Raw genomic sequence first — 19,785 nt, 5'->3', positions numbered from 1 at the left:
CAGTCTTATCTGTGCTAGCTAAATTGCTTTGACATTCTTGGATCAATTATGCTGGGCATGATAATTGAAAGTGCCCATCATTCTCATTTCAACTAAACTGAGTTTGATCAATCTATAATCAAGTATTAATTGCATTCGATATGAGTTTGTATGTTGCTGAAAAATAGTTGATTGGATATTGGATTGGTGTAGAGTTTGATCCATAGTTATTCACCTTACAGTCTTAACCTAACCAATATGTATCCTTTTTGTGAAGCAAATTTATCTATTAGTACTTGATTTACTTAATATATAATATTTGATTATATGAGTTGCAATCTATAGTTATGATTACAAGCAACTTTGATTGATTTTGTTCATTTCATAAAAATTGAATAATAAAAGGTATCATAAATTTATATAAGATTGGCATTTAAAAAATTGAGTTTGAGATGGAATGCTTTCTATTCTTCCATAAATTTAATACATTTTGTATCTATTAATATTCTTTTACAAATTTAATTTCTTTTTTTTAAATGATAAATAGTGATTGTGAAATTTGAATGTATAGTCAATATCTTCATAATAAATTTGAGTAAGACGAATCAAATTTTCAATAAAAAAATGAATCAATTACACAAACACCCGACATAAAATATCTTATGATATTTTATCATCATTAATATAAAAATCTCTATTAAGGATGATATTAGAAAATTAAGAAATATATACTATTATTTGCATCATTAATTAATTTCCCCATGAACAAATACGTCTTTTGACTAGCTTACAATAATAGCTATGAGCACAAAGTATTATTATCTTCCACTCCATGTGATGATGACATCTTTTAAACAATGTTCTTACATCAAAATCCATGCTCTTGGATTCATCAAAATGTCTTCCCCTTCCTTGTCCTTTCAAATTAATTAGCTATGTTGACTTTTAGCTACCACAAGTGGGTCTAATCAAATGTGGTGATTGTCTTATGCATCAAATTATTAGACCGTCAATATCATTTATAATTGTAGGGGTTATATGCATGCATGCCATTGAATCCTCAAAAGGATAAGGATTAGATGAAATGGCCCCAATCTGACTCAGATTTAGGCCCCACCACTAGTACATAAGTTTCAAGTCAATGGGATATTTATCCTCATCGTAATCAACATCATGTCTTTGATGTCATAGAATTTAATATGATGGAAGTTCCGTTTCATATTTTGCCTCCTAAGATTACACAATTATGGATCATTAAAGTAGATGACAATTATAATTGGCATGCAAGTGTCTTACGATGATGGGCTCATGCTAATGTGGCAAGTACATGTAATGAGCTTACGCAAGCAAAATGAATGCCTTTGCGTTGACAAAAGAGTTGACAATGTCTTGATTAGTTGGCATTTAAGATACATGTAATGGAAATCATGTTGACATGGGCCAAATCTCTCTAGCACAAATGTTATTAATCTTGATTTGTCAACCACAATTAAGTTGGGCAAACATTTGGTGGCCAATTTGGTGCAATCTTCACATTCATATCACAAGTAGTAAGTCTTTAAGAGGATATTTTCCTTTCGAAGAAGGAAATAACGTTATTAACGACTTCTCTTTCAATTCTAACTAATTCGGCCCACTTGTTTTCGCGGAGAGATATTGAGTAGACCCCACGGTGGGGCACTTGCCTCGTGTGCAATCGCCACGCGAGTAGGCGAGCCGGGTGGCGGTGAGATACCGGCCGAATTGCTTCGCCAGATGCGGTCAACGCCGGCACGGATGGTCTACGCCGCTGACCCTCCGCCGCCCGGGTCCCGGCCGTGACCGCCAGCCTCCTGCACGCGGCGAACGTTGAATCCTCTTCCTCGGCCGCTGGTTTGCGGTCGGCGGGCGGGCGGGCAGCCGACCGATGTTGAAGCTTCTCAACGTAATGGCGTCACAATCTTACTGTTCTTGATTTGAGTCGCTGCGAACGAGGAGGCGCCGATTTCCACGGAAATTTCATGTAAATTCTTGAACCAAAGTCAACTCCCTGGATCTATGGAACATCAAAAGCTAATGAAAGCTATAACTAGTCGTGATTAATCTAGATTTTGCGGGACTTGTGGTTGCCTTTCTCTATTCTTCGTTCAATGAAGATGAAGCCTGGTCAAACAAGCAGACATTTTTTTTCTTCTTGCATCTAATAACTCGTCACGCACTATTCCGAAGTCAAAAAATAATCAAAACGACCCAAAAAAATCATCGGAAATTAAGAAAGAGAATTAGTGCAAGTGTTTCCCGTCTCAAGAACTTGATGCTGCTAATAAAGAAATGGCGCAGTGGTTTTGCAGCAGCTGCACAGTGAACGAAACAGGAAGCCATTGATGGATTTTGAAGTGGTCTTCATGCGAAGAATGACGAGCAGAGTAAGAGAGAAGCATCCACGAAGGAGAGTGTTCGTGGCGAAAAGTGCCTTCTTTCTTCTCCATTGAAAAGACATCTTTGTTTCGTGCTTGTTCTTTGTATAAAAGCGGGGGAAGCGCGCTGCCTCCCCTCATTCGTCCTCGGTTCTTCGTCCCCGTATCGCTTCCATTGCGTGTTCGTGTCTCCTAGTTCCGCTTGGCTTTTGCTTCTGCGATCTCTGCTTCAGTCTTTCTGAGGGTACATGTCGCTTTCCCGAGGAGAAATAATTGATCCTTGCCTAATGGAAGTAGGAAAACGATAGCTTCTACATCTTTTTCTTTGCGCCTACCCCAAATCTCTCCACCATTTATTTTCCTTACCAAATCTAGTCTTGAGAAGCTCAGATCATTGCTTCCTTTTCTTGTCTGATCTTTGTCAACCCTACTCTTAATCCAAGAACAGAGCCAAGGCAAACCCTATACTTGCTCTTTTCCTTATCATAAGCCAGAATCTTATGGTCAAAGAACATCCTTTGGACTAGATCCTTTGGGACTCAACTACGGTTGGAAAGATTCCAGCTTTTCTTGTTTACAAGTTTTTCTCTTGTGGAATATGTTATGAGGTCGAAGACCACTCGGTTTCTGACAGGAAAATGGGAAATCTTTCCTTCGAATCTTCCTTCCTTTCTTGGATCGATGTTCGCCACTTTGGTGGGATTGATAACAATGAGAAAGAAATTTTCCACATGCATAACCAAGATTTGTTTCTCTTGAGAACTGTCCTGTTTCTTGGTTTTCTCCGGTCCTTGCCATTAATCTATCCTTGTTTTCTTATTTCCTGGTTTATCCCTTTCCTTTTCCCTGCTTTCCTTTTTGTTCATTAATTTGTATGTGGAATTTATGCCTTTGGTAAATGGATTGAGCAGGAGATGTTTTTTGGTTTCTTCTCAAGTGTTATTGATAGATTTATAGCTGTTTGATTGATGTTACAAGTCAAAAGTTCATGCTTGCAACCCTTCTAGATTTTCAACTTTATGGTCTGGTCCAGCTATCCAGTCAATTCTTCCAACTCCTATTTGTGAGGAGTCTTGCATTGGTGGCTTCTTATACCAGTGGTTATCTCTTTTAGGTTCTTGCAGCTTGGTGAGTTCTAAAGGCTTAGATAAGGTGCAGAGACAAGCCATGGCTGGGCGCACTCTGACTCGTGTTCTTAGTGTTAAGGAGCGTCTCAGTGGTACCCTCTCCGCCAGTCCTAATGAATTGCTTGCTGTTTTCTCAAGGTATGATTACAATCTAGCCTCTTTCTCTTCTACACAAGCATCGATAGTATAGTGCAAGGATGCTGGTTTACTTTTCTCTTGAAATCCAACTTGTAACCATTCATTTTCTTCCTATTGCTTCGCGGCATATAAGCCTCTAAATTTTCTCTAAAAATTTGCGCATAACCTTAAGATAATGATGTAGCAGGACCATAGATAGCATTTTATATCTCATTAGCATTTTATCAGAGTTAGACATGGATGCAACAATTAAAAGCTGATAAAATTCATGATTCTACTAGATAGTGTATCTGAATATGACTGTTACCTGTTGAATTTTCAGGTATGTTAACCAGGGAAAGGGGATGCTGCAACGGCATCAGTTGCTTGCCGAGTTTGAAGCAGCATTCTCTGAAGATGAGAAGGAAAAACTGAAAGGTGGAGTCTTTGAAGATGTTCTGAGAGCTGCACAGGTGACACACCGATAACAACAAACAGGCAGATTTACGCTTTGTCGATCATACTGTTTGCATTTCTACAATCGACGATTCTGAATTATGCAGGAAGCTATAGTTGTACCTCCACTCGTCGCTCTTGCGATTCGACCAAGGCCTGGTGTCTGGGAATATGTCCAAGTGAATGTGAACGAGCTTGTTGTGGGGGAGTTAAGTGCATCTGAGTACCTGCAATTCAAGGAAAAACTAGCGAATGGAGAGTATGTTCATCTGTCATATTTTGTGTAACTTACACAATTACTTGCACTGTAGTTTTCATTGTAATTCACCTTCAGCAATTGAATCTGTTGCTTTGCTTCTTCTTCTTCTTCTTCTTCTCCAGATCCGAAAGTAACTTTGCGCTGGAATTGGATTTTGAGCCCTTCAATGCCTCTTTTCCGCGTCCTTCACTGTCAAAATCCATTGGCAACGGAGTGCAGTTTCTGAACCGTCACCTCTCTTCGAAGTTGTTTGTTGACAAAGAAAGCATGTATCCATTGCTTGAATTTCTACGGACACACAGTTATAAGGGAACGGTAAATCTCATATCCTTTTCGTTCTCACATTACTAGAAACTAACATTATGAACTTGCATACATTTGTAATCTGCAATACAACAGTACAATAGTCAAAAATCTGTTTGCCAGTATAATTTGTAATCTATTGATGGTTCTATATGATGGTATCATGCTTGGAATGCAGGTGATGATGCTCAATGATAAACTACAAAGTCCTCGTGCCCTCCAATCTGCACTGAGGAAGGCAGAGCAATATCTACTGAGCATTCCTGCTGATACTCCATACTCAGAGTTCAACAATAGGTATGTTAATCTCCACTTATTGTGTGATCATTAAATTCAATAGCAGGATTGAGATGAATTCGTCTCTATGAGACAATAATATGCACCATTTTATTATCTTTCTTTTAGGTTTCAAGAGCTTGGATTTGAGAAGGGCTGGGGTGACACAGTTCAGCGTGTACTCGAAACAATGCATCTCCTCCTTGATCTTCTTGAGGCGCCTGATCCCTGCACCCTGGAGAAGTTCCTCGGAACAATTCCAATGGTCTTCAATGTTGTCATCCTCTCCCCACATGGATACTTTGCCCAAGCTAATGTTTTGGGGTACCCTGATACTGGCGGCCAGGTGCAATGCTCAAACAACAAGGAGATTCAAATTTAAGTTGCACTTCTCTTAGTGTGACCTGATCTTTCTGCCAATTCTTCTGCAGGTTGTCTATATTCTTGATCAAGTTCGCGCATTGGAGAATGAGATGCTTCTTAGGATAAAGCAGCAGGGGCTTGATATCACTCCTCGCATTCTCATTGTAATCACGAAACTTCAACTGCTTCTATCTATCATCTCTGTGACAAACTTGGATGTTGGTTATGCTAATCAAAAGGCCCTTCTCATGAATCCATCTTTCTCCCTGTTCCAGGTTACTAGATTGCTTCCTGATGCAGTAGGGACTACCTGCGGCGAGCGCCTCGAACAGGTCGATGGGACACAGCACACGAGCATTCTTCGGGTTCCTTTTCGAAACGAAAAGGGGATCCTTCGGAAATGGATCTCGCGTTTTGATGTATGGCCTTATCTAGAGACTTACACTGAGGTAAATGTGTCCCTCGCTAGCAGAGCAGATCTGAAACTAATGGCCTGTTGAAGCTTTCACCTCATTCAATGTCATCTTGCTTGTGCATGACAGGATGTCGCAAAAGAACTTGCTGAGGAGCTGCAGGCAACTCCGGATTTGATCATTGGAAACTATAGTGATGGAAATCTAGTAGCATCTTTGCTTGCACATAAACTGGGTGTCACTCAGGTTTGCATCTCGAAACACGATGCTTTATTATCATTCTCTACCAAGCAGTGCATTATCACTAATTGTTTTCTCATAATGTCTCTTTGAAGTGCACCATCGCCCATGCCTTGGAGAAGACGAAGTATCCAAACTCCGATATCTACTGGAAAAAGTTCGATGATCAATACCACTTCTCTTGCCAATTCACAGCTGATTTGTTCGCCATGAATCATACTGATTTCATCATCACTAGTACCTTCCAAGAGATTGCTGGAAGGTATGTTTGCCTAGAAATCAACAAGTCTCCAATCACTTCAACTAAAATGCAATGAATCTAATCTTCTGCACATCTCTGATATTGCAGCAAGGACACGGTGGGACAGTACGAGTCTCACACTGCATTCACACTTCCTGGACTCTACCGCGTGGTACATGGAATCAATGTATTTGATCCCAAGTTCAACATTGTTTCACCTGGAGCCGATATGTCAGTCTACTTCCCTCACGTTGAGGTGGACAAAAGACTCACCCACTTCCATCCTGAAATCGAGGAGCTACTTTTCAGCTCTGTTGAGAATGATGAGCACAAGTGAGAAAGACGAGCAACTTCTTCTGTTCCTTCTTTCTGTCATGCTCTCTAATCTTTCTCAGCTAACGAAAGAACTCGGAATTCATGCAGGTTTGTGCTGAATGACCGAAACAAACCCATCATTTTCTCGATGGCAAGGCTGGACCGTGTTAAGAACCTGACGGGTCTCGTAGAGCTATATGGCAGGAATGCGAGGTTGAGGGAACTAGCAAACCTTGTTGTGGTGGCAGGCGACCATGGCAAAGAATCGAAGGATATCGAGGAACTAGCAGAGAGGAAGAAGATGTTCGGTCTCATCGAGGAGTACAACTTGAATGGCCAGATCAGGTGGATCTCTGCGCAGATGGACAGAGTCCGCAACGGGGAGCTCTACCGATACATTGCTGACACTAAAGGAGCTTTTGTGCAGGTAATGGATCATTGTACTCTACTACCCCGCGACCTGAGAATTCTCGACTGATGGTCTGTGTTCTGTCTTCTAAGCCTGCTTTGTACGAAGCTTTCGGGCTCACGGTGGTGGAAGCCATGACCTGTGGCTTGCCCACATTTGCGACTGGTTATGGAGGTCCTGCAGAGATCATTGTTCACGGGGTTTCTGGCTTCCACATCGATCCTTATCAGAAGGACAAAGCCGCCGAAATCCTGGTTGGCTTCTTCGAGAAGTGCAAGGAGGATCCCACCCACTGGGATAAGATCTCGCAGGGAGGACTGCAGAGGATCTACGAGAAGTACGGCTTGTTTCTTCTTCCATCCAGAACATGACTCGATCGACTTCTTGTTCTTGTAACCCTCATGTCTGCATGGACATTTCGTAGGTACACTTGGAAGCTGTACTCCGAGAGGCTGATGACATTGGCTGGTGTGTATGGATTCTGGAAGCATGTCTCCAACCTCGAGAGACGCGAGACTCGTCGTTACCTCGAGATGTTTTATGCTCTCAAATATCGTAAATTGGTGAGTTCATCTCAACCGGTTTGTGCTTCGTTGTCGATCCTCCTCAGCTAATACTAAATGTTTCTTCTCCACTGCGATCTCTGATTCAGGCTGCTTCTGTTCCTCTGGCTGTCGATGCGGAGAGCACTGTCGATGGACAGAATGTTTGAAGCTGCTGCTGCTGAAGAGAGCTTCGAAGATGGACCCAACTGATGTCGGACAGAGTGATTTGCTGTGTGTTTGTTTAGAGATGCATTAATAAGATGTGAGGCCATTCTCTTTCATGTCATCAAGACAAGAGTTCATGTCATTCCAATTGTGGGGCATTTTCTTCCTTTTTTAGATGTAATTCTACCTTGTAAGGTTCAAGGACAAAGTTCCTGCAATAAAATTTGTGCTTTGTTTGTGTTGCTTCAGACACAATAGCTAAACAATCCTCTGTAAAGAGTCGGACAATCTAGTTACCCTAATGTCCTGTGTGGCCTACAATTACATTCTAATATAACATTATGTTCCAGTTATAAGATGAAAGGAAGGCTCAAGATGCATCACATACCAGCAATTAGCAATATCAAAGCATAACATAAATATGGAAGGTAGCCATTGAACCATAAAATAAGCATGCCATGATGTCTACAAGCATCTCCATTAGGAGTATCAGACATACAGCCAAATCCATATTCAGCATTTCCTACTATACTGATAATTTGACTAACATTTGGGGAATCCAAAAGGACCAAAACACTTAAAACACTCTCAAACAGAGATATAGTACAGTGACATAGATGATAGTCCATGCAACAATTTTATATCCTCCAACACTTTCATTCCCTGCAACCGAAAAAGGAAAGACAGCTCAAACCAAATGACAAACACAAGCCATAAACAGCATAGTAGTTACAAAATGAAAGCAGTGATGCTTACACTTATATGTTATCTACATGATAATGGATGCCATAACTCGAGGATCCTCAGAAGATGCTGCTCCCCAACTGTGGCAGGTTGTCGAAGCTCCAGAGGTCCACACTGCTAAAGTCTTGAGTCAAATCACCACCGAGAAGGTTGTCGATTGAGTCATCTGTGCTCGACTGCAAATAAGTTATCTGCAGAAATTTCATGTATGGTTCATAAGCAGACAACTCTATGGAGGGTTTCCCAGCAGCACTTTCCTTAGTAGGCACAGCTCGTCCTACATTGTTCTTCAGTTTCTTTGGAGCAACACCTTTTTCTAGGCAGGCTGTCTCTTCAACTTCAGAAATTGTTGGAGAAATAACTGATGTGATTTCTGGAGTCTTAATCTCATGTAGGTCAGATTGCAAATTCATCCCAGCCACCACAGTAGGTGGAGCTGGTTTTATCCCTGGGAACGAACTCAGTTTCTCAGATTGTATGATGGGATCCACTTCGATGAAGTCAAAAGATGAGCAGAAATCTTGAAATGGGTCATAGAGGTGATTGAAGCACTTATTATAGTTGGGCATCTCTGTTTTTGATGTTCTTGATGCAGCTAGTTTCGGAAGGGACTTCTGGACACAAGGAAGTGACCCATCAGGGAAGTTGAGCTTGGCTTTTTTGCCACGAATCTTACGAGCTTCTGCATCATATGCTCTTGCAGCTTCTTCAGCAGTGTTGAAGGTTCCAAGCCAGACACGAACTCCCTTACGAGGATCTCTAATTTCAGCTGCCCACTTCCCCCAAGGACGCCAACGGATACCCCTATATTGATTCTTTCTGTACCTTTTAGCAGACCTGGATGCAGGTACATCAACCTCTGAAGGTCTCGTAGGGACTGGTTTATCTGCAGCCAAAGGCAATATCATGAGGATCTAGCACTGACAAATTCAAGTAGAAACAACTCGAATCCACAGGATCAATCAATTTCTGTTGGTTTTTCAAAAAATCCCACTCAATTAATAATTGTTCTAAACAAAAAAAAAAAGCCCCACTCTGATTCCACTGATTCAAGTCCAACTATGGACCTGATCTGCAAAACTTGGATATACTTGCAACTTTGGTGTGAACCATAAGCGTATGGTAATAGGTATCAATAGGGACTTCAGCAGTGTAAACCAGACTTTTAGGTGATGTGGGCATCAGTGTAAAGCAGACAAGAAAGAGTGTCACAGAATTCTTTGGAAGGAATTCAAGAAATGTTTTGCAAGGACGAGGACACAAATCAAATCGAGATAGGTGAAGGTAATTAAGCTTAAAAGGAGTGGTTATCACATAAAAGAGGAACCCCAAGAACTGCGATATGAGTTGAGATAGGACTAGGAAAACAAACACTAAATCAAATTCAAAATATTGTTTAATCCCATCAACAACAACATAATATCTTAATATAAATAAAAATGCGGCCTGCTCAATCTGTCCAATAAAAATGTTAATTTGCCAAAAAATATTTCAATTCGGATTTGTCAATTAATAGGAAGTGAGAAAGAAAGAACTTTTAATTCTACACTTCTATCAACACTTTATCAAAGTATCTGCATTCCATAAACAAGACAGGAAGAAAAGGAAATAGAATAACAATGGTACCTTTTCTGCAAATTTCTGACAATAAAAGAAAAACAGACAATCACCTCAGTTCCCACAATTTACGAAATGATATACAGATAATTACCCTAAAAAAGATAAAGTAAACGCATCCAAAATTTTCATTAGATTTTCTGCATATTGAATTTTAATCCGTGCTTTCACAAAGAAGTGACCTAAAAAGACGATTTTTTTTTCTCTCTAGCGATGATACCTTCCGAAGTTAAAGCGAAGGACTCGATATGGAAGAGATCAACCTCGCCGTCCTCCTCGAACTCCTGGAAATCTGCCTCGAAGTCATCGTCCGTCTCCTCCGCCGGGAGGCGACGGCCACGACCGCTCCTCCTCTTCTTATTCTTCTCCCCCGCCTTCATTCCGCAGCCATTGTTCGGATCTGGCCACAGGTAATCCGTGGTCACCCGCAGCGGCCCCGCCCCGGCCGGAATGTAGTCGGAGATGATCGCCCCTCCACACATCCTCGACCCTCAAATCCCTCCTCGAACTCTTCCTGATTCTCTCAAGACTACTCCAACAGCACCAATTGGCGGAGAAATGGATCAAATACAAACCTTATTCCTTTATAGAGAGAGAGAGGAGAGATCGATGGGGGGAGATGAATGGAAAGACGCGCTTATAGCGAGAGTAGGTGCGAATAAAATGCATTAATACGCCCAAAAGTGTGGAATTGTCGTATTTGCCCTTTGTAATACAAAACTTTCATATAACCCCTTATAAATACTTAGAAATATTCTTTTAATGTGCTAAGAGTAAAAACCAATCATCATATTCAATAATTTGGATTAATATTATATATATATATATATATATATATATATATATATATATATGCAATCTTGCAATCAATCTTGGAAGTGAGGGACATTTTAGTGGTTTGTTTGAATTGGGTTGAGAGATGACATTGGAAATGACATCATGAGTCGCAACATAGGATCTTGGAATTAATTGTTAATCTCACACTAATTGTCTTGTTGAGTCACTTTGATGGTGCCATGAGCACCTCATCATGCGTCTTTCTATCATTGTGAACATCCACATCTAGAGGAAGAGACAAACAAGAGTTGGAGGTTTGATTGGGTGAAGGATTATGCTTCTCTAGAGAACAAATCTAATGTCCATCATGATTTCTTCAAAACCATGGGCCAAAGATGAGTCAAATAATCTAAAGGTATTACTTAGCCTCAATCATGATATAAACAAATCTTTCATGACATAATTATACCTTTAATCACTCGTTGGAAGTTTTTATATAATACATGTCATCCCATGATGAAGATGATGATGATTTGATTTAGTATATTTTGTCATTCTTGAATTATTGGACATCATTTATTCAAGATCAAATATATTATTTTGTCACTTTTATGATTATTAAAGCTTATTTTTATTCATTTTCTTATTTCACTTAGATGATGAAAATTAGATAAATTAGCATGTAGTTATTTTTCATTGCTTTGAGTGCATAAAAAGCTTGCAAATGATCATAAATCTTGATTACAATCTTAAATTACTTACCTTAACAAAAAGAAAAAAAAATGAAAAGAGAGAGAGAGAGAGAGAGAGAGAGAGAGAGAGAGAGAGAGAGAGAGAGAGAGAGAGAGAGAGAGAGAGAGAGAGATGTGACCTAATGGATATTATCTTCCATTAGAAAGATCACCAACAACTTAAATTTAACATTGGGAGACAGACCCACCAAAGATCAATTGATCAAGGTTGATTTCATGATAGATGACATCCACAGGTCAGTTTTGCATCACTGTCATGGCATCTCTATCATCAGCCTCAGCCTGATACTTGTCTCTTTAGATGAGCCAGCATTGCCTTGCCTCGTCAAGGTTCTTGTTGGCTCCTCACACCACCACCATGGAGACCACATCACAATTTGCTACCTAAGAATGCTGTAGTTGCTTCTAGTGCTTACCTTTCAATTTTTATAGAGAAATAAAGGAAAAGTTGTTTGTGTTTCTATAGCAAGATTTGAGATATATATTGATATGATATTGGATCAACTTGACATGATAGATGTAATGGATGTGAATGAGTGATAATAAATTTCTTATCTCTTGAAGATCATCTTTCTATACATAAGTGAAGTAGAAGGATTTTTTTCCTCACTATGTTACATTATCAAGAGTTGTTTAGGAAGAGAGGATAGAGAAGCTTTTCAGGTTGTCTAATTCTAATCATAAAATACAAATTAAATTGACATGACTAGTTTTCAATCATGCAATTATCTTCTTTCTAATGCAATCTCATTCATGAAAAAGGCAAGATTGTGGTTTTGCCACCTAATTGCACTGACTTAGATCTATGGTGATTAGATTTTGTTAACAAGATGAGGATACATCTTAGTAGAAAGTGTTACATGACCAAAGAAGAGAAGGTGGTGTAAGATAATCAATAACACAGTTGAATGTTGATTCAGAGTTGACCATTTCACCCCTTTTTGGCCCAAGTTAAATGAACTTAGGACAGTTTGGTGCATGAATGTGTCATATCTAAGACATAAGAAGTCACTTTTCTAGTCAAAAGTAATCACAAAGAAATGAGAGGATGAAAAGAAACATTTTCTTGTTGGTCATCTCATGACTTTTTTTTTTGGGGGGTCTATGCAAGTCCTCAAGCTTCTAAGCTGATCCATCACATATCTAATTTATATCTTCACATATAATGGATATATTTTTTTCTCACTTGTACAACTCTGTCAAAGAAAATCTTACTTTGAATAAGATTTTTATTTCATTGAGAATAATAAATATTTAAATATTTTTAATAAGAAAATACAGCTTCCCCCTGATGTAGGAGGGTCTTGGAAAGATAAATATGCACAACCTTATTCTTTCATATGGGGATGTGGTTGCCATTACCTACTCTAATTATATTAAGCATTATCCTAAAACATAAAATTATTTGAAATGTACTCTCCAAATGAAGAAGATTGATGCTCTTTCACTAGGGAAATTGAAGGTTTGGAATACTTTGTAGAAAACATAGTGAGAGAGAGAGAGAGAGAGAGAGAGTTCCATAGTAAGCTTAAGAATCTGGGAATGGATAGAAGTGGTTTTGTAGTCTAACATATCTCCAGAATTATCTTATATGAGTAAATAAAAGGACTTAACTCAAAGACACAACACAGATTTCTTGGTAACAAAATCACACTACTTTAAAATCACTACATTAATAGTGTGAAAGAGAATAAACTATAACAAAAACTTCTTTTTACTTATCACTTGTTGGGAAAAAAAAAAAAGATCAATATAAAATAAGAATCATCTACTTAGTAAGCTGGCAAAGCAATACAAATAATACAAAATAAAAACTATCTGATGATAAAGCAATACAGATAATATAAAATAAGAACAATCTGCTTAGTAAACTAATGATAAAGTGATATGAATAAAATTTAGGAAAAATCTGAAAAAGTAAGCAAAGAGAAAAGGAAGAGATTGATATGCTCAATTTTCAACTTAGCACAAAAAAAAAAAAAAAAAAAAGAAACAGCAAAGATGTTTATTTTTTGGTACAAAAATAATTTAAAAATAGAACAAAACAACTAAAAGAGGCAAAAAATCAAACATAAAAGATAACTGAATATTACGATATAACTTCATAACTAAAAATTGCAAGAATGTAACCAAAGATGTACCCTAAACATAAGGCAAGATAGAAATTAATGATACATTTGAAAAGCGTTTACATGTAAGAGATCATAATAACCTTAAATATATTTAAAAAATAAATTTTTAATGGGGAAAGACATGAAAGAAAGATATATTACATTAGTAGCCTCCATCATCACATCTAGCATGTAATAGAAATAACAAAACATAAGAAGAAATCAAGAGCAACGTAATCATCATTAAACAACACTTGGTAGAGGTAAAATAGGAACTTCACAATGAAAATCTAGTAAATCAAAGATCAAGGTATAGATTATCAATTGAGATGGATCACAAAACGGAAAACAAAACCCGAAAAATAAAAGGATCCAAAACAAGTACAACATCGACCACCTTATCCATTGATCTTTGATTTACTTGATTTTCATTATAAAATTTTAATTTTTTCTTGTTTAATTAATGATTATGTTGCACTTTGATTTCTTCTTATGCTTTGATATTTCTATTACATGCAAGATGTGATGATGGAGGTTGTTATTGTAACATATTTTTCTATTATGTTGCCATACATTTCCGTCAAATTTTTTTTTAGAATTTGATATTCCTACTTATGTGCTTTTCCCTATTAATTTTTTTTTTGTGATATAGATTTACGATTATTACTATCTCTATTAAGCAGATGCTTTTCAAATGTATCATCGATTTCAATCTTCTTCTTATTTTCTGGGTATATTTTCGACACTGGTTATTACATTGTTGCAATTTTTGGTTAACTCATTATATCGTTATATTTAATTATCTAAACATCTTTTTGTTCTTTAATTTTTATTAGCTAAGTTGAAACTTGAGCACATCAATCTCTTCTTTTTCTCGTGAATTTTTCCAAAGTTTTCATAATTTTTATCTATATTTCTTTGTCATCTGTTTACTAAGAAGATTATTCTTTTGTTGCATTATCTATATCGCTTTGTCATCAGTTTACTAAGGAGATGGTTCTTATTTTGTATTATTTGTATTGCTTTGCCATCAATTCACTATGGAGATAGATAGTTCTTATTATGGTGACAAATAAATGATACATTCCAGATAACAGAAGAAAAAAAAAAAGGATCACAAGAATTTATTTCATAATAATTCTTTAATAAAGGTTTGATCCTGAAGAAGTTGCAGAAATGGAAGCAGAGGTTGATGTACTGGAGACGAGTCAACAGGTTCTCATCCCTGTTCACGAAGCTCCACCGTGCCTGGACTAATCCGAGCTCAGGATTTCCCTGGATCACAAATTAATGCACAGCTAGCATCGCTCGAACTCGCCCTTCACACCAATCGACAACTGCCGGACGTGTTTACCTTCAAATGTGGGATGCTGAGCTTGAGGAAATCAGGGTTTGGTTCGAAGTCTGCATCGAATATCGCGACGAACTCGTAGTTCCGGGCATAGTGGCAACTCATTGCTGGTTTCAGATTCCCAGCTTTGTAACCAGTCCTAACCATTCAATGCCGATGGACGATGTTTACGCCTTGCTGACTCCACTTGGAAACCTCTGCTCTGATCAAGAACCGGATGCATTCGTCGTCGGAATCGAAGCACAGGATCAACCTTGCAATCAAAGCACATCTTAGTTTATCGATTCGTAGTGATCAAGGAAGCTCGATTTCCTGCGACCTGGGCGTCCGTTCATTCAGCAGATTGATTTAATTGTGTTCTTCGGTTGTCAATGATCGAGCAGGAAGTCTGGGCATGTTACGATCCAAATCACTGGTGAGAAAGCTGCTGACGCCACTCAAATTTAGCTCCAAAACTAGGTGGTGTTTATTTTTTAGTCACCTTTTTCTCTTGAAATATTTTCTCATCGAGATGCCTCACTGCAGAGAGGATCTCATCCCCACACGGAGACCAGCTAATTAAATGGCTGCACTGCATTGGCACCGTCCTGTGAGAGAAGGTGTTAGCGTGGCACCACAAATTCCAAAGCATCCCTGCTCCCACCAGCTGGTGTTAGTACCGTCAGATCCGTTTCCAGTCATCTGCACTGGCACTGACACTGGCAGTGGCAGGCCCAGCTGGTACGCACATCCATATCTGCACTCACTGCAGTCTTCTTTAAGGGTTGGAAAATTGGAGCCGAGCTCATTTAACCACAGCACTTTTCACCCCCACTGGTTCTCTCTCCCCACTGCACGGTGACAACCTAGCTAAACTAGTCACATGCCTCGGTCAGACGCACAGGAGCCAGATGGAAGACGGTGCATTGTTTTGCTACAGCAGAACGTTACTTGACACCGAGCTCATCAATCCTCCCATCCCTTGTTGATCTTTCTTTTTCTCTTCCTGCTTTTGGTGTCGATACACTTTCCCACGCACCAGAGACGACTTTCCCTCTCTTACATGACTGAAACCACACCCTCATCTTCAACACATATACATACCTGTGAACATCATATAAGCCCCTCGACAAAGGGGTCCTGTAGAACAGCGACGACAAGGAAAGCAAGAGAAGAAAAACCTTAGCACATATTGAAGCTTTCTAAAGCCCAGCAGCGCTAGGACTCAGGTTGTCCACTCCATCGAAGCAAAAGCATTGCAGCTTGCATGTTCGCATCATGACAATGGCGCCTGAACTGTGACCACTATGGGGCTGTTCGCAGAATGCCTCCCGTCGCTCCATGTCAATGCTCCACTCCTCACGCTGGAGCTCCCCGGCGCCAGCTTCTCCGCCATGGCCGCCTTCACCCTCACCAAAAAGCTCAGCTTCTGCCCTGCCCTCCGGAACGCCAACTCTGTCGGCTCCACCGTCACCGTGCTCCCCTCTGGCGCCCGCACCGTCGCCCTGTACACCGCCGCACCGTTGCCTACGTTCCTCACCGTCCGAATGAAGTGCGTCGACATCCTCCGCTTCGTCCCGTCCTCCACGAACACGGCCGAGAACGACGGGTAGTTCAAGTTCCCGGCGTGCCCAGCCTTCCTCGCTCCCCGGCAATCCGCCGCCCGCCGGGTGATCGCCTTGATGTTCTGCTGCGTGTAGTTCAGGTTGCACAGGAAATTCACGTAGTCGGTCGGCGTGAGATCGTAGACGAGCCCAGGGTCCATCGCCCGCTGCGGGTTGACATGGCCGGACCCGAAGTCGAACACGTCTGAGGAATTGCCGGTGGACTCGTCAAGCATTGTTGTTCCCCTGTTGTCCTTGACGTAGGCTGTGGTCATCAGCGCCGACTTGATGGCCGCCGGAGACCAGTCCGGATGCGCCGCCTTGAGGAGTGCAGCGAGGCCGGACACGTGAGGGCATGCCATCGACGTTCCCGAGAGGATGTTGAACTCTGTCCTCCGTTGATCGGATGGAATACTAGCGGGCCCGACGTTGTCAGGCCAGGCCGCGATTATGTTCAGCCCCGGGGCTATGATGTCTGGCTTAAGGATCTCCGGCGCTTGGGGATTTGGCCCGCGGGCGGAGAACGACGCGACCACTGGCGCGGGGCGGACCCCGAGACGGGTGCCGCGGAAGAGGATGGTGGCGGTGGCTGGAGACTTGGGTGTCGCGGCGGCAATGTACTTGCGGATCTCGTCGCCCGCGACGGCGCCGACGGCGGTGGCGGGCAGGACGTGGCAGTCGGCAACGAGGCCCTCCCCGTCGAACACTCCATTGGCTAAGATCATCCCGACGGCGCCGGCCTTGCGAACGACCTCGCCTTTGGCGGCGCGGGAGTTGACGCCGCGATCGCAGAGGATGATCTTGTCTTTCACGGCGTCCAGGTTGAGGGAACCCTCGAGGCAGAGCGAGGAGGAATAGCCGTCACCTGCGCCCTGGGCGGCGCCCGCGTACACCAATGGGTAGAGGCGGCCGGCGGTGAGGGCGGGGCCGCCGTAGACGCTGACGCCTGGAAGGACACGGCCGTTGCCGAGCTTGACGTCAGCAGGAAAGTCGCGGTCCATGGACCCAGCCCCGACGGTGGCGACCCATGGGGCGACGTTGGTGACGGTAAGTCCGCCGGGACCGCCGTTGCCAGCGGAGGCCGAGACAAAGATGCCAGCCTCGGCGGCAGCGAAGGCCCCGACGGCGATAGCGTCGAGGTAGTAGGGAACGACTACGCCCCCGACGCTGAGGGAGACAACGTCGACGCCGTCGGCGACGGCGGCATCGAAGGCGGCAAGGATGTCGGAGTCGAAGCAGCCAGCGGCCCAGCAGACCTTGTATGCCGCGAGGCGGGCCTTGGGTGCCATGCCGGCAGCGACGCCACGGGCATAGCCGAGGGTGGAGGCGGGAAAGACGTAGCGCCCCGCGGCGATGGAGGCGGTGTGGGTGCCGTGGCCATCAGTGTCCCGCGGGGACCGGAGCTCAGCGGACTCGTTCATGCGGCCTGAGGTGGCCTCGTATCCGCCGGAGAAGTAACGCGCGCCGATGAGCTTGCGATTGCAGGAAGAGGCCGGGAATCCCGGCCCCGAGACGCACTCGCCGCGCCAGCGAGCGGGGGCGGGGCCAAGGCCACGGTCGGAGAAGCTGCGGTGGGCGGGGGTGATGCCGGTGTCGACGACGGCGATTACGAGCTCGGAACCGTAGTCGGACTCGGCCAGGAGCCCGGTGCGGTCGGAGGAGAGGAGGCCGAGGAACTCGGGGGACCGCGTGGTATCCGGGTGGCGGATGAGCTCGGGGAGGACAGCGAGGACGCCAGGAGAGGAAGCGAGGGAGGCGGCAGCCGATGGGGACAGGCGGGCGGAGAAGCCATGGAAGAGGGACGAGTAGGTGTGGATCAGCGGGCCACCGGGAGTCCAGGCGGCGCTGCCGTCGGAGGAAGCAGCGGCGGCGAGGACGGCGGTCTCGTACCAGTGGGCGTGGGTGGGGAAGATGGAGGGCTTAGCGTCGGCGTCCACCCGCACGATGTACGTCTGAAGGTGTTCGACGGCGGAGATCGAGGGGATGAGAAGGAGAAGGAAGAAGATGAATGGTGGGCACGCAAACTGGAGGAGTTTCCTCTCCATCTTTATTAAGGTGTCTTACTGTTGTTTGTGAAGCAATATCGACAAAAAAGAGAGCGAGGAGGGAAGAGTAAGAGGAAGAGGAAGAGGAAGAGCGAGGGAGGGAGGGGAGGAAGAAGGACAGCACGCATATAGATGAGTGTGAAGTGTGTCAGAGGTCTGTTTATAATGCCGGCAGTGATAAAGTTGAGTTTTTTTGTTTTTTAATCTTTTTGATGATCTAAGAAAAATTTGTTGTCGTTTATTTATTATTATTATTTATTTCATGTATTATTACATATTCGCCCTTAGTCATTTGGGAAATATCATAATTACTAAAAAATTAAATATTACACATATGTCCTTCTCCAAAAATGTTAATATTATTAAAAAACTAATCAAAAATTTTAATATCATCCCATAAAACATATTCTAAATAACATTTATTAGTTTTTATTAAAAATTATTATAGCTTTTAATATTTAGAATTTTTAAATGACGCGTGCTAAATTTAAATACAGATGAAATAAATAGGAAATCGATTGATCTGCATGTGATGTTGCCTTTATTACATGTTGGTTTTGCTTCAGTGTAGGGAAAAGGATACAATAAGCTTTCAGTCACCACAAGCAACATGATCATTTATTTGAATGTTATTCGATGTAGTTGCAAATAAGAATACAAATGATGTCTTGTAGATTACCGAGAGATGTTACATAAATTAATCAGCAAAAAGAGGAGAAACAGGAAGAAAATGTTAGATTGCATACTCAGATCATCGTCAATTGAGGAATAGGATCTGGAAATTGACAGAAATCAATAATAGATTAGGATTAATTTAGTTCTGAGTTCACGGTTGGATTGCTCGTGTATGTTTGGATCTACTAGATTTCTTTATTATAATTGTCAAGACTAACACAATCTTGCAAAGATATGCCGGTTTTGTTTTGTTGACCGGAACGGTTGATCTAAACATCCACTTTGTGTGATAAGTGGGAGATGAAGGCACAAAGACTGAGATAAAGGAGATGGATCACGAAGGAAAGGTGTTCTTGTTCTTCCTGTTCTGCTGCAGCTACTGTTGCTGCAGTGGATGTCGCCACATCTGGTGATTTGGTCGTCCGCGTGGTCCCTTCGCTGTTCGCTCTACTCATGTTTATCCACCTTCCCCCTCGCCCGTGAACTCCCCCACGCGTTGCCATTTCACGCCATATTCCCCAACCTT

The 19,785-nt window shown here is 42.0% G+C and overlaps 3 protein-coding genes across 5 annotated transcripts; 1 reads left to right on the top strand and 2 right to left on the bottom strand.

Annotated features, from left to right (window-relative positions):
• Positions 1 to 2,443: 2,443 nt before the first annotated feature.
• Positions 2,444 to 7,852, top strand: LOC103992334 (sucrose synthase 1). Of its 3 annotated transcripts, none has more exons than XM_065159313.1 (16): positions 2,444 to 2,619; positions 3,490 to 3,640; positions 3,963 to 4,092; positions 4,183 to 4,334; positions 4,457 to 4,649; positions 4,816 to 4,934; positions 5,043 to 5,259; positions 5,345 to 5,440; positions 5,552 to 5,725; positions 5,819 to 5,935; positions 6,025 to 6,191; positions 6,279 to 6,503; positions 6,594 to 6,912; positions 6,987 to 7,231; positions 7,319 to 7,457; positions 7,547 to 7,852. In XM_065159313.1, the coding sequence occupies exons 2-16, from the start codon at positions 3,543 to 3,545 to the stop codon at positions 7,604 to 7,606; spliced, it is 2,451 nt and encodes an 816-aa protein (XP_065015385.1). In that variant the 5' UTR covers positions 2,444 to 2,619; positions 3,490 to 3,542; the 3' UTR covers positions 7,607 to 7,852. The 3 variants fall into 3 exon arrangements, with proteins under 3 accessions (XP_065015385.1, XP_065015386.1, XP_065015384.1); XM_065159314.1 differs by lacking the exon at positions 2,444 to 2,619 and adding an exon at positions 2,693 to 2,923; XM_065159312.1 differs by lacking the exon at positions 2,444 to 2,619 and adding an exon at positions 2,999 to 3,071.
• Positions 7,853 to 8,015: 163 nt separating this feature from the next.
• On the bottom strand, positions 8,016 to 10,603 carry LOC135642843 (ethylene-responsive transcription factor 1-like). The gene is made up of 3 exons (XM_065159315.1): positions 10,186 to 10,603; positions 8,361 to 9,234; positions 8,016 to 8,267 (listed from the first exon to the last, which is right to left on the bottom strand). The coding sequence occupies exons 1-2, from the start codon at positions 10,445 to 10,447 to the stop codon at positions 8,408 to 8,410; spliced, it is 1,089 nt and encodes a 362-aa protein (XP_065015387.1). The 5' UTR covers positions 10,448 to 10,603; the 3' UTR covers positions 8,016 to 8,267; positions 8,361 to 8,407.
• A 5,242-nt stretch (positions 10,604 to 15,845) lies between these two features.
• Positions 15,846 to 18,717, bottom strand: LOC135643375 (subtilisin-like protease SBT1.5). The gene has a single exon (XM_065160227.1). It carries the CDS (start codon positions 18,582 to 18,584, stop codon positions 16,212 to 16,214), a length of 2,373 nt encoding a protein of 790 aa, XP_065016299.1. The 5' UTR covers positions 18,585 to 18,717; the 3' UTR covers positions 15,846 to 16,211.
• Positions 18,718 to 19,785: the final 1,068 nt, after the last annotated feature.

The sequence above is a fragment of the Musa acuminata genome, chromosome BXJ3-7 (genome assembly GCF_036884655.1).
Source record: "Musa acuminata AAA Group cultivar baxijiao chromosome BXJ3-7, Cavendish_Baxijiao_AAA, whole genome shotgun sequence".
In the NCBI taxonomy this organism is placed as follows: domain Eukaryota; kingdom Viridiplantae; phylum Streptophyta; class Magnoliopsida; order Zingiberales; family Musaceae; genus Musa; species Musa acuminata.
This window is presented reverse-complemented; position numbering and strand designations above follow the sequence as displayed.

Bases quoted from the DNA above. Each gene is read 5' to 3' on its own strand.
- LOC103992334 (XM_065159312.1), top strand. From the start codon at position 3,014: ATGGGAAATCTTTCCTTCGAATCTTCCTTCCTTTCTTGGATCGATGTT. The intron at 3,641-3,962 runs GTATGATTACAA...TTGAATTTTCAG, and splicing joins TTGCTTGCTGTTTTCTCAAG to GTATGTTAACCAGGGAAAGG. The intron at 4,335-4,456 runs GTATGTTCATCT...CTTCTTCTCCAG, and splicing joins GAAAAACTAGCGAATGGAGA to ATCCGAAAGTAACTTTGCGC.
- LOC135642843 (XM_065159315.1), bottom strand. From the start codon at position 10,447: ATGTGTGGAGGGGCGATCATCTCCGACTACATTCCGGCCGGGGCGGGG. The intron at 9,235-10,185 runs GTATCATCGCTA...CTTTGGCTGCAG, and splicing joins CTTCGCTTTAACTTCGGAAG to ATAAACCAGTCCCTACGAGA.
- LOC135643375 (XM_065160227.1), bottom strand. From the start codon at position 18,584: ATGGAGAGGAAACTCCTCCAGTTTGCGTGCCCACCATTCATCTTCTTC.